Source organism: Liolophura sinensis, chromosome 5 (genome assembly GCF_032854445.1).
Source record: "Liolophura sinensis isolate JHLJ2023 chromosome 5, CUHK_Ljap_v2, whole genome shotgun sequence".
NCBI classification, from domain to species: domain Eukaryota; kingdom Metazoa; phylum Mollusca; class Polyplacophora; order Chitonida; family Chitonidae; genus Liolophura; species Liolophura sinensis.
This window is the reverse complement of record NC_088299.1, coordinates 17085955-17100519: the sequence shown is the minus strand read 5'-3', so window position 1 is coordinate 17100519 and position 14565 is coordinate 17085955. Positions and strand designations below refer to the sequence as shown.

Genomic DNA, 14565 nt, shown 5'->3' with positions numbered 1-14565 from the left:
CTGTAACAGTCCCGGCGTGTGATCTCTCATCTCCCTCATCGCTCAGGCCCCAGCGACACAGACACGTGACGTACGGAACAGTGGACTAACAGTAACACTATGGCTGTCATAACATCCGGTAACCGGAGGATTTTGTTATCACATATACACCTTACACCTTTAGGCTGCAGAAGAAACAGCGACGGAAGGAAGGATTTGTAACTGTGACTTCTTGGTTTAGGTCTGTTGGCTAAAATCTCATTAACTGGAATGACACGTTGATAGTTATTCGACAAATGCTACACACTCCAGCATGCAGACTGAAGCCAGAGAAGAGACGACAGTGTGACACGTGACAAGTGGTCACACATATGCAGTGAAAATGCTACCTGATTTAGGGTTTTATTTGATTTGTTTAATTGATTGGTGGTATACGCCGTAAACTCATGAATATATCACTTATACGGCGGCGGTCAACATTATGGTGGAAGGAAACTGGGCAGAGCCCGGGGGAAATCCACGACCATCCGCAGTTTGCTGATTCAAACCTTTCCACGTGCGGCCCGAGGGGAAGTTCGCAGGAGTTGGACTTGAACACACAGCGACCGCATTGGTGAGAGGCTCCTGGATCATTGCCCCGCGCTAACACATTGTAATCACCTCGGATTCTAGGGTATTGTTGTAACTGTTAATGTGAATGTTTAAAAAGTAGCAACTAATACATCCCCTAGCACCATGGCTTAAGCAGAATTAGGTATTCAAAAGAGCTGTGGTGTCCTAGCAGTGTGGGCCTATAATACATCACTGTTCTAGCATAGCTGGTCAAGTATATACGTGACGATGGTACGATACTTCGAAGTGATGACACGATGGAACAATGCATCGATTCGCAGCTTCGCGTCATCGCTTCGCCTTATCGTGCTACCGCTTTGCTCCACTGCCAGGTGACGGTTAAAGGTATCATCATACGACGATGACCTTAACCGGCTTTCAGAGTTTATGGATGTCAGCCATATATAGCTCCTCACGTGCTTCCTAGCTCAAGGGTAGATATATTGTCGGGTGCTGGATTCGAACTCGGGATCCTAACGCAGAGAAATTTTATCTATTAACGCAGAAACTACTGTAGTTGAGGTAAAGAAATGTGCTATTGTACATTGTATTGGTGAATAAGTAGATTGTAAAAGGTATTTATTTGTATATTTAATTGGTGTTTTACGCCGTAATAAAGAATATTTCACTTATACGACCATCCACAGGTTGGTGCCAGACTTTCTCACTTACGGATTGTAAAATTTAAGAAAGGAAGCTATACTCGTGGCCATATATGGGCCCCTCATTCCTCATTTAAGTGTGAGCTCGATTTCAGCAGTGGTTGGCAACGACAGTATTTTCGTCACAAAATGTTTACAAGCACAACGACTAAAGTAATAAATTTTCTTTAATCGTCTTGAATGGTTGTAGAATGTACGCTTTTATTCTGCTAGCATTTTTTTTTGATTTTCTGAGCATCCAGTAGTGTTTCAAAATCGGAAAGAATGTTATCATTTCAATTCTTGGTGATATAGATCAGTGTAAGAATTCATTTTTCTCCTTATTAATTTTTTGGGAGAAAACTGAATAAAGCCTGAGAAAATAAATATACAAATTCTATTTTCTTCGCCAATTTGCCAATTTCATCTGTCATCGAACATCTGTCCTTTATGTGAGTAAAGATCTTAGTTTTCTCTGGTCTGTGCTAGTTCTTCCCGCAAAAAAAAAACTCAAGTAAATAAATAAACGCAGTTTATTAAATAAAGAAAATAAACGAAATAAATAAATTCATATGCAATTGCCTGAAAATGTACCTGTCAATACCGTCAAACGACGACCGAAGCCTTCCTTCAAAGACTTTCGCCATGTCAGCTTTTCTTTTTAGCTTTACTGCAATCCTGATGGCATCATGGTACCCTGAAGAGATTGATGGCATCCGATAGGCCCTACAGGCTAGACTGCCGTTCTTGTCTGGTCTTTTGCACTATCCAGTTACGCCCAGATATAAAAAAAACTTTCGGAACGCACGGAGGCTGTTTTCCAGTACTTATGCCCTTTTACTGCTTCCTAGCAGTTTTCACATACAGTTTTCAACATCTAATTCACTTCAATTCTGTCTCAGTACATTGTGATGGTAAAGGTAATTTTGAAAATTCCATTCTCAGCACAGGGTCAGATCAATGCATGATCTCATGAATCCACGCGATTGATCAACAGGCTGTTTGAATAGCGTGGTATTCGAATTTGGAGTTGTAACAGCGTGGTATTCGAATTGGAGTTGGAACAGCGCAGTATTCGAACTGAAGATGGAACAGCGCGGTATTCCAATTGGAGCTGGAACAGCGTGGTATTCGAACTGGAGTTAGAACAGTGCTGCATACGAATTGGAGTTGGAACAGCGCGGTATTCGAATTGATGTTGGAACAGCGTCGTATTCGACTTGGAGTGGTAATCGAATTGGAGTTGGAACAGTGCTGCATTTGAGTTGGAGTTGGAACAGCGTGGTAATCGAATTGGAGTTGGAACAGTGCTGCATTCGAGTTGGAGTTGGAACAGCGTAGTAATCGAACTGGAGTTGGAACAGTGCTGCATTCGAATTGGAGTTGGAACAGCGCGGTAATCGAACTGGAGTTGGAACAGCGTGGTATTCGAATTGGAGTTGGAACAGTGCTGCATTCGAATTGGAGTTAGAACAGCGCGGTATTCGAATTGGAGTTGGAACAGCGTCGTATTTGACTTGGCGTTAGGACAGCGCGGTATTCCATTTGGAGTTAAAACAGCGCGTAATTTGCAGGGGTTTTTTTTGCTTAAAAGATTGCCCTGGCCTTCTTCTAAATATATGCGTATAGCGGCCGGTTTCACGAAGCTTAATTAGCGTTAAGTAGCCCTTAGCTAAGTGCATTTTATATCTCTACAACATACGTCGTCATAGCAGTTAAGGGCTAACTTAGCTAAGTAAGCTTCATGAAACCGGCCCCAGGACAACAACAGGCAAGAAGATAAGCAATCTAATTTAATTTACACATGGACAATTAAAGTAACCACGGGAGCATATTCTCAGCACCTCTAATTAATTCTCGGTCTTGACCAAACCACGTGGTTGAAATTAAAGTCGGTCTCTGCTATTTGACCCGAGCGAAATCCGAACTCAGACCGTGTTGCTGGCTTGCATTTTGTACTGAAGGTTGAAAAGTCAATGTTGCTAGACGGCATTTTGCACTAGTAGCTGGCTTACATTTTGTACTGCATGTTGAAATGTCTATGTTGCTAGATGGCATTTTTTACGAGTTGCAGAGTCGATGTTTCTGGCTTGGATTACGCATTTGTTGCACATTTCATGTTGCTGGCTTGCATGTTGTATTGGTTAGACATTCCATGTTGCCGGCTTGCATTTTGTATTGGTTGCAAAGTCCATGTTGCTGGCTTGCAATTTGTATCGGTTAGACATTCCATGTTGTCGGCTTGCATTTTGTATTGATTGCAAAGTCCATGTTGCTGGCTTGCATTTTGTATTGGTTGCAAAGTCCATGTTGCTAGCTTGCACTTCGTACTGATCCCTGTAACGGATTGCCACGTTACGACAGTTGAATCAAAAGTCGATGAAAATGATGAAAATATTATCCTTTTTGAAGACTCTACAGAAGTGACCACCATTTGGTTCTAGTGACATAACCAACTGTTAACGAGTGTGTTTGGCATTCCGCCCTAGTTCGAAAATTTAGAAAAGTGAAAGTTGAAGAAAACGGCAGGGTGAGAGATGTAATTTCTTGAAGTACTGTACAATGTATATACACATTGAAGAAATACATGTGTACATGCACTGTGCAATACCGAATAGATGAGGAAAAATATCAACTTCAGTATCCCAGTAACCTGCGGATGGTCATGGGTTTCCTCCCACAACAATGTCGGTATTGATGCAAGTGAAATAGTCTTGTGTATGTCCTACTGCGTAAACACCGATCAAATATATCCTATAAATATACATCAATAGCGAAAATGATACAAGTGTAAAGCGCATGTACAGAAACAGTCATAATATACCACAAGGTATACAGACTACACATACGATATTACACTAAAAAAATTAATTGGTTAATTATAACAGAAAGTCTGTTGTCTGAGTGATGCTAGAGTGAGCGAGTGCTTAGGGTTTAACGTCGTACTTGACAATTTTTCAGTCAAGTGACAACGTAGGAGCCCTTAGAGTGCATGTACGTGTGTCTCCTTGTTGCAGGAAAGATTTCCACCGCTCTTTTGTCTAGTGCTGCTTCACTGTGACGACTTACCAAGCGGAAGTAAATCACCTCACTCGAGCAATTACACATACGGGTCAACCATTCGTTGCACTGTCACTTTAATGCTGAACGCCAGGCGAAGAAGCTACAACTTTTGTCTTTTAAGGTCTTATATGTGACCCGCCCCAGCACTGACACTGGATCTAACGCCTCCAATTCGGACGCTCTACCAAACGATCCATCAGGACCGGTCAGACTGACAGATGCTAGCATGTATTCACTTATACAATTCTGACATATTCAACATAATATTCTATTAACCTTATAGAATCTTTATGTTAGATTAATAAAATACGTGTGTAATATTTAACAGAATAATCTGCTGAAATAACAGAATAATCTGCTGCAATAACAGAATAATCTGCTGCAATAACAGAATAATCTGCTGCAATAACAGAATATAATCTAGCATCACTAGAATAAAAGAAATTTCTGTTAATTTTAAGAGATTATTGTTTCAGGGTATCTTGTATTGGACACAATAGTTCTCTCGTATATCACACTAGTTATCTTGAATTGGACGCCATAGTTATCTTGTATTGGACGCCATAGTCACCTTGTATTGGACGCCATAGTTATCTTGTATTGGACGCCATAGTTATCTTGGATTGGACGCCATAGTTATCTTGTATTGGACGCCATAGTTATCTTGTATTGGACGCCATAGTCACCTTGTATTGGACGCCATAGTTATCTTGTATTGGACGCCATAGTTATCTTGTATTGGACGCCATAGTTATCTTGTATTGGTCATCATGGGGAAAGGATACACGAAAGGAGAATGGAGTTGAAGTCAAACCAACATCACCACCAAAACCAATCAACACAAATGATGACATTAAACGGTACCAAGCAAGGAACTGGTAAACAATACAAATGCCCTTGCCGGCCGTTTTGACTCGTTTATTTGCATATGCTCCCCGCCCTCATCTGTGCACAAACTTTGTGGAAAGACAATATTGATTCGAGCAAATGTAACTTTAGATGACTGGACTGGATTGGATAATAAATTCAGCTAACTGATACTCGTCACATCCGTTGAATTTACCATTTTTTCCTTTTATTCGTCACCTGTACCCGAGGACTGAAAATTATCCAGTTTAAAGATTGCAGTAAAACTGAACTTTAAGCGATACATGCAAAGTACAATAAGACTAATAACACTTCCGATTCCTCTGTTTTATGCATGTGTTCCGTCAGCGTTCAAGAACATTGGAAACTGTCGTCTTACTAGGACCGCTGGGTCCTGAGGAAAATTGAGGTTTAATGTCAATATTACACTGAGAACACATGAACATGTAACGTTTTAAATTAAATACCAAAACAGATTTCTAATTTAATCGGCACTGAATATTAGCTTTAGTGGCAAGTGTATCAGGTTTTAAGTAAATATATTTAAATTGTAACATTGCAAACTAAATTGGGAATGTGATAACATATATCACAATTAATACAACTCCTCTCATTCAAAATACGACTAATAACACATAACTTTTAAAACAGTAAAATTTTTAAAATTTTAAAATTTCAACACTGGATATGAATGTAACCAGAAGTCCATTATGAGATAGCAGTAACAAGTAAACAAGGCATTGTATGAACACATACATGTGTATATTCCCGTTAGCTTTTGTATGGGTCGAATAGGGGTATGTATATAGGTAAAGTATATCTATTTCCATGACTAGTCTGTGCATTTGCCAGCATATTCATCGAAGCAACTGAACGCAATGACACGGCCAACCTCATAAAAACAGAGCTCTGTAGAATTTGAAAGCCACTCTGTCACCATGCTAACTTTTCTCCGACCAATCAATCCCATAAGGAACTACGACATTTGAAGAATCTTATAGAAACTTCCCACGTTATAAATATCAGCCCGTTGTTAAACAGAACTAATCAGACTTCCATCGTCAGGCCTACGTCGTGTTATCAGTTATCTATAGGAGTTGTATAGGAGAATTCCATTGAGCATTTTCGGTATGCAAACAGCGCAACTATTAAACTGGTGAGGCAAGGTCATTGGAAGATGTCACTCAGAGGTGGCATTCAAGTCTGCTAAAGTACTTCTGACACCGCATAAAGGCAACAGCTTATATACATTTATTTACAAAAGAATAAAATCCAATCCAATTGTGTACAGCATAGATTCACACTCATAGCACCACATACATTATGCACACTTTTGGCTCTACATAGATGATTCACACTTTTAGCACTACATAGATGATTCACACTTTTAGCACTACATACATTCACTTGATCATGACTTTGTGAAAACATGCTACGTTTGTTCGACATGAAAAGCTTCAGCGTTCTAGATTTCAAAATAATGAGAAAATGTTCCGATCCGCTCAACAGTGTACCAATGTACACCAATGTGGTTCTCAATACAATACACAAGACTGAGATCAGACTGGGTAATGACAGAAACAAGCCTTGGCAAATGACTAGCATGTTGGTGCATTAGTCGTGTATATAGATGTACAATCATACACAGCACACGGTTTACCTGCACGATCTGTTTGCTGTCAGGTCAATCATTATCACAACAACACAAACTTTACACCACTTGACACAATCAAACCTAACCTGACCGATGTATACAAGGGTCTAGTATTTGACCCGAGTCAGATCTGCAGATAGCATAACTAAATATAGCCATTTACATTATTCAGTAAACAACGAGTATAACAGCAAAACAAAAACAAAAATACAAAGATACGTGTGTATTCAGCCATCCGTGCTACCGGAGTAATGGCTATATAGTGAAAAAGTGGATATTTCAAAGAATTATCTAAAATACGGGGAGTGAATTACCCTAATCCCTCAACCTTTCCGCATATAAAAGAGCAACTTTCAGCGCAATCTAAGCATATTTTTTACTTGATGTTGGAAACTGCACTGGTCGGATATACCAGTTTCAGCACTTCATAAAAAGACTGTATTTTTTGAATAAACACCTCGCCAACATGTGAAAAGGTTGAAGAACCACAGTATTGTGTTAGTGCTCGCTGCATTATTGCTGCATTCCACCTAAACTATTGTCCATGGTAAAGTTACACGTGCTCATTTTGCCTGCTTCTGAGAATTTTATTGACCTAAGATACCTGTTTTGATGTTTGCCCGGAAGGCAGGGTGATATACTGCTAAAACTGGTAATACGGCACCTAAAGTAATCCAATAGCTTAAAATTTTTGGCGAATGTTTGGATGGAATACAGAGTGATAGCACGTTGTCTTGACTTAATATTGTCATAGCAACCATTAATGACCTTACGTCAAACGTAATACAAGAGTCAACTAATTATTTGTTCTCCCTCAAAACAGTAAAAAGTTGCTATATATATATATATATGTGTGTGTGTGTGTGTGTGTGTGTATATTCAAGTAGAACTAGTATACAAGAAAACATTTATAATAAAAAGACTAAAAGATAAGATCAGGCTTATGCCCAGAAATGTGTAAAATAAAAATACATTTTGTCTTAATATACCAAACTGGTCAATAAACATTCCTCTTAATTTTAAAATGTTTTACGTGACACATCCAGAACTTAACAAGTCATTTAAAAAAAAAACTCCAACATTTTCCAACACACTTCACACATAAATACTTTTTTGTGGCATAAGTATACAATGACAGTGGGAAATACCCACCTTCTAAAATGAAGATTTGATTTACTTTTTTATTTGATTAGTGTTTTACACCAAACTCAAGAATGTTTCACTTATACGACGGTGGCCAGTATTATGGTGTGAGGAAATCTGGTCAGAGTCCTTATGACTCAAATGAAAAAGATCATACCGTATCATACCGAGTATCATGTCAATTACATGTATTGAATAAGATCTGGCACAGTTCCACTGTACCCTAATCTTAACGAAGTTTTGCCTTACATGTATATCAGGTTAACACACCTGTACATTCAGAAGGCATGGCTCTGTAACCTGATGGTAATAGTTTGTTTGTTGGTTTTCACGGAGTTAAACAGGTCTTAGTAGTTTCAACAAAAATCTGACCATATATCAGTAAATCTGTTTCCTTGCTGACTATTCACAGAGTTGCCTCGATAAAGTATTGTGCCACTGACACCAAATCGGACAGTCTGGTCTGTCAGAATTATGACATGGGACTAACAGAAACCTAACTCTTCATCACAGCAAAGCCCGCGTCATAAATTTTCTTCACACTACCAGAGTTTTGACCCAACTCAGGTTTGAACCAGTTTGAGTCAACCTTCAAGGTGGACACTGTAGCACTGGGAACATATCATTAAGATTGAAACATATAGGACATGATGGGTTTCCAAGTACAGCCAGTTGCATGGCTATCTCAGAAAGCTCTTGTCAAGACCTTTGCCCTAACAACGTCAGATAACAAAAGTTTCAAGTCTGTGTACACACCTTACAGGTAAGTCCCTGCTGATGAGGTTATCATTACAATGCGTACACATAACACACTTGACATATTGTACACTATATGTAGGTCACTTGTTCCAATCCACATCACACACTGTCACAGGACAAAACAAGTGAATCTCTCTTTACCAGACAGTGACTTGATGGATAGCACTAAGGAATGAATGATTAAGGTTCAGTGCCACTTTGGCAGCATTGCAGCCATATCATGGTGAGATAGTGCTGGTATTTATTTATTTGATTGGTGTTTTATGTCGTACTACAATATATTTCACTTATACGAAGAAGGCCAGCATGAAGGTGGGAGGAAACCCACGACCTTCCCACATTCAGCCGGAAAGGAAGCCAGCATCAGCTGGAGTTGAACTCACGGCAATCAGGGGGTGACTGGGTGTGAGAACACCTTAGTTCAATGAGCCAACAAGGGCTCCCTATTCAATGGACTATTAAGTTTTAGAGCCATACCCATCTACAATGAGAAAACTCCAGTCCACTAAAATCCATGGGACATGCTTGTACACTATCTTGGGGCAAGGCTGTGCCCCGCTACAAAATGCTTATCTTACGTACGTAACAATCGTCTTCAATTCACCGATAAAAGTACCACTGCTGACATTATCCATCTTGATAAAAAAAAGTCTATACATATCAATATGTAAAATATACACTCTGTTGTTGTTTTTCTTGTAGCTCAAACGGGGCACATAGGTGCTGCAGTGAAGGAGTTCACGATGCTGACTAGGACGAACATGATGATGGCGCCGGCTGCAGAACCGATCTGCGTTGTGGCACCACACCATAACAACCCCTGCCGACCCTCTTTTCTCAAGGCAGTTGCTATGGAGACCTTGGCATAAGTTAGGCACAGCGTAGTCATCACCCAAGAGGATATCTGAAAATATACAGAACCCGAGATGCACACGTAAGTTCTTAGAAAACATTTCACAAAAAGTTGATGCCTTCACCTCCAGGCCATCATTGTGTGAACATTTCATGTTAAAAAAATTGAAGATCCAAAAACCTAGAAATAAAATAAAAATATGGCAGTTAAAATGACACATTTCTGCGATGCATATTCAAATTTTGACAGACATAATTGACCAATCGCCAAAGCACAAATCCTCGAAAATTTGTTTATTTTCACTTTTGTCAGTCAAGTCTATACTGACACTATTCTGAACATATTTTTGTTTTAAAAAAATGTCTGGAATTTCACTTGCATTGTTCTAAGAGAGACAGGAATCAAACAAAATTCTTCTTTTCAGCAAATTTGCCTGTACTTGTTACCATTGCCTAAGTTTTATTATTTCTTACAATCATATTTTTTTAAATATAAAAAATAAGGACTCAACAGGAAACTTCTGACAATAACCCTGAGTGAGATTACATACCACAAGAGCAGCACCAGTAGTCTCCCCTACATAGTAGGGGGTTGGGCTAAGTGAGGCCAGAAGGATAATGTAGCCAGCGACCCCAGAGCCCAGCAGTGTGAGGAATGTAATGACGAGGTTTGACATGGTGGATAGGAAGAAGGCGATGAAACAAGCGAGAGGATTGGAGATGCTTGTCAGTGTGACGGCCAGGTGGTACGGCTCCGTGCCATAGGGTAGACATGAGTAAGACTGGATGGAGGGCAGGACACCGTTAGTTAGAGCATTGATCCAGACAGTCAGCACTAGCAGGTACACATAACTAGGCCATAACTAGGCCGGGAGATCTTCACTGCACTGCTGCTGACATCTGCGGAACTCTTGTCCACCACTGATGAGTATTTACTTTGTTCCCCTTCCAAGAGCCGAGATGAAGAGCTTCCTGATTCAGTCAGGTTTCCACTCTCATCTGTTGTTTTGTTGTCCGTTCCCTTTGACCTTGACTCATAGACAATCTCCTGAACGGCAGGGTCATGGTCACTGGTATGGTCTGCAATATCCTCTACCACCTTTTGAGTGCGGACCATTTCACGTTTGCAAGCAGGGTGATGGTTAAGACACGTGAAGGCGATCCCACACACAAGCATCATAACAAAGAGGAACAAAAAGAAATCCCGCACCGGGAAATTGGGTTCCACATATTCTGGATGTATTGAGAAGCTCGCACCAGTGTGTTGTGTGGTATTGATGATGGTTACATTTGTCTGATTGACACACCTGACAGCACCTGCCCCTTGCCACAAGGCCACCATGCTGGGCAGCAAGCCACTCATACCCTCGCCCACAAAGTACGTCATCATGTACTGTGGCTTAAACACGGACATGAATGGTAAGAAAACAACAGAAGATGTACAATCCACGAGGGCTAAGCAGAACTGCAAAACAAGGAAAGCAGTACTGTGTTCTTTGCCCGCTATAACGCTTGTCCTATCCCACAGGAAGGCCAGTAACAGACAAGACACAGTCCCGATAGTGACAATAACATAGACCACTGGCTTCTCTTGCACTCTGCCCGGGGCCAGGGTGGTTGCCACAGTGAAGACGAGTGGTCCTATGTTAGCCACTTGAGTGATGATGACCAGGTAAGACCCAAGGCTCCAGCCCTCGGGCAGATGCTGGACTAAGATGGGTAACTCTACCCACAGACCGTTTATAGCTATCCATGACCCAATCCCAAGCAGGCAAACGATCAGATGTACAAACAAAGAAGACTGTCGCCTCTCACAACAGTTATCCTTCCCCATCAAGCTTATTGATGTCTTGGATCTTTATACAAAATAAAACCGAACTGCAAAACAAAAAAGTAGCACAATATAAACAAAAGAAATGTCAAGACATGAAGTAACGATCTCATATTAATCAATAAAATATATATCTTCTGAATCAGTAACAAAAAAAGAATCCCATATAGGGCCTTATTCCACAAAAATGAAAGTGAAACCATTAACAGCTTGGCTTATTCTGACAAGTACACTATATATCTGGCTTCCTTGTAATGAATTATGGGAAAATATAGTACTTCATTTGACATCGTGATGCAACTTCACACTACTGATGTAGTTGCAGAGTGGGGTAACTCTATCAGGCAAAGCAGTTGTGAGAGTTATGGAGAAAAACTGCCCCAAATGTGTTGGGCTGACGGTAAGGAACATTTACCGCTGTTCACACACGCATTAGATCTTCCCTAGCATAAATCAACGTCAACCGTGTGGTGTCTGTAATTAACTAACCTGTTGTGAGACTTGCTGAACCAAAAGGGTTCATCACAATCAACTATGCTCATGAAAAATAATCACATTATCCGTGCCTATACCATAGAAGTTCACGAGTTACTGGGATGGTGGTTCAACAAGTCAAACGATACACTGCTATCTGTCAGCCATATGCTGGCAATGTAATGTTTAACCACTTAACCCCACGGACCATGTGGCACTTTCAGAGCACCAATAAAACAAACATACCTAAGTTGATATCCACCTGTGTTGCTAAAACATCACCTGGCTTCAGTGTGAAACATACTGTAATCAGTTAACCATATAGATCAAAATATTTAATCACAGGCTGTCACCTTCAAAGCACTATAGTTTTGCTCCATTTAAACTCGAACCATTAAAAAACTGAACCCAAATCTAAATAGCATGAGCTTAAATAAAAAATACGAAACAGACTTTATTCGGATTTTCTATTATTGTTTTAAAGTTTTGAAATGACACGTACACTGAGACTGGTACAAAAATTAACATTCCATATGTGTTATATTATGTATGTGTAAGGACACTTTCATTTAAATATGCATACACATATCAGAAAACCCTCAACATACACGTATCTAAATAGACTGGTCAGATCATTTCTGAACACTGATGACGGATTGCATTCAAGATGATTCAAGATGACAGACTGAAAGTTTTACACCATTATCTGTAGCTAAACCATGACCTAGACTGAAGACACGACTAAAAAATGAATTGAATATTTGAAGTAGGCCTGACAATGTTTGAAAAAGAGGGTCCATTTATAAAATTTCCTAAGACATATGTACCTCACATCGGACTGATCGATGGTGTGCGGCGTAGGCCTACTTGTGATGGTATGAAGGGTTACTGTCTCTTTTTGTGGGACACTGTTACTGACTGCTGTTGTCAACTGTTGCTGTTGTTGTAGCCTAGCTTGGTAAGCTACATTCAGTTCCCTTCCGGACACTCGTCCCAAATCGGCCTAACCCCAGAGCATAGTAGGTTGTGTAAACGAACAAACTATATAACAAATTACACAAGCACACTCACCTAACATCTGTCACAACCCGGCCTTTCGCCGCCATTTAGGTATACCTTGATACCAAAACAAACCCACGTGTTACAATAGGGGGCGCTGTAGCAACATAAACACAGGTTTACTGCATACTAAACGCAGACACTCCTTTTTAAGAGCTGCAACATGGTCAACGTTTGACAGCAGTCTAATTTCTAGTACGTTATGAAATAGAATTAAAAACAAACATGTTTTTACTTCATTCTTGTTTTTTAATTAACTCGCGGACACAATTAAACACTACATTTGGGTACTTTTCACAATCGAGAAGCGAACATTTTCTTACGACCGCTTTACACTCCAGTATGCATCAGGCTGCTCGTGTTACCATATTACGTTAGTTTTTGAGGAAACAGTATCATGAAGGTATAAACAGAGGGAGGGACAACTCGCCCAGCCAAGGCAACGAGCCGGCCAGACATACCCGTTGTGCCTGTTTCCTCTGAATGAAATCTCCCTTGGTCACGCAGCCTTTATACATATATAGGCCTATACCATATAGACCTCCATGGTTGTACATATTAAAGAGGCTATTGAATTTAAAATGGTAACAGAAGTAGTACATGTATGATTTTATGTGGTTCTAAACCATATTTATGACTAGTTCTGGAGCACACGAAGTGTGGGTTCAAATCTGGGCTTGGACAAGGAATTTGTAGATTTCCCGCTCTCAATGTCGGGCCTCGGTGACGGTCGACGTAATACGATCGTGTGGATGACAGCAGTTTTGCGTTCCGTTGAAGGTATGTGTACATCTGATCGCCAGGATCTTGCCAAACGTCGGTGGTCACTCTCTGAAAAGGATGGCTCCCACCGAGATTACTGAGTACCATCATATAAGTGAAGATTTCTTGAGTATGACTTTAATCAACAATCAAATATATATCTGTATATACAAATCTTCTATATTCATTCTGTTGTCAGACATTAACTTTATAATGAAAGAAGATGATATGAAGAAGATGATCAGCATAATTTCCTGTCATTAACATTATAAGAGACACAGCTGGTGTATATGGATACCCAAATGTTCCATTCTTGAAACACTTATTTTAACTGAATACTAACAAATAAGTTCGATATAATATAAAACAATGTTATCTTTAATACTGGGGGCCATGTAATTACACGTAAGTGCTACACAATACCTACTCTCCTTAGGCAGGGGAGGGTAGTCCATAGGTTAGTATGATCTGGCGTCGACAGAGTATAGGGGGCCTACAATACCCGGTAGGTCTATCTAACGCTTCCAATACCGATACAATAATCTACATGTTTAAACAAGAAAATACAATAATGAATATATATTTATTTTGATTTTTTGTGTGAAAATAAAACCACTCAGTGGTGTCACACTTCTTATTCAACAGTGACTGAATAGCTTTTTCAATGACAGCGCTAGCAAATGTAAACCACCCCCTGTGTAACAAGACAGCGCTAGCAAATGTAAACCACCCCCTGTGTAACAAGACAGCGCCAGCAAATGTAAATGGCTATACAGGCTTACATTATTATGCCAATATGGTCTATCCACTTGAGGAAAAGTTGATTAAATTATTCTGAAAAGTGATAGGGCCAACTGGTGGATGGCCGC

The 14565-nt window shown here is 40.0% G+C and overlaps 1 protein-coding gene across 1 annotated transcript; it reads right to left on the bottom strand.

Moving 5' to 3' along the window:
• Positions 1-8133: 8133 nt before the first annotated feature.
• LOC135465637 (solute carrier family 52, riboflavin transporter, member 3-B-like) lies at positions 8134-11542 on the bottom strand. The gene is given in 3 exon segments (XM_064742918.1): positions 8134-9622; positions 10122-10427; positions 10430-11542. Coding segments are annotated over 3 exon segments (1482 nt in total). The 5' UTR covers positions 11405-11542; the 3' UTR covers positions 8134-9421.
• Positions 11543-14565: the final 3023 nt, after the last annotated feature.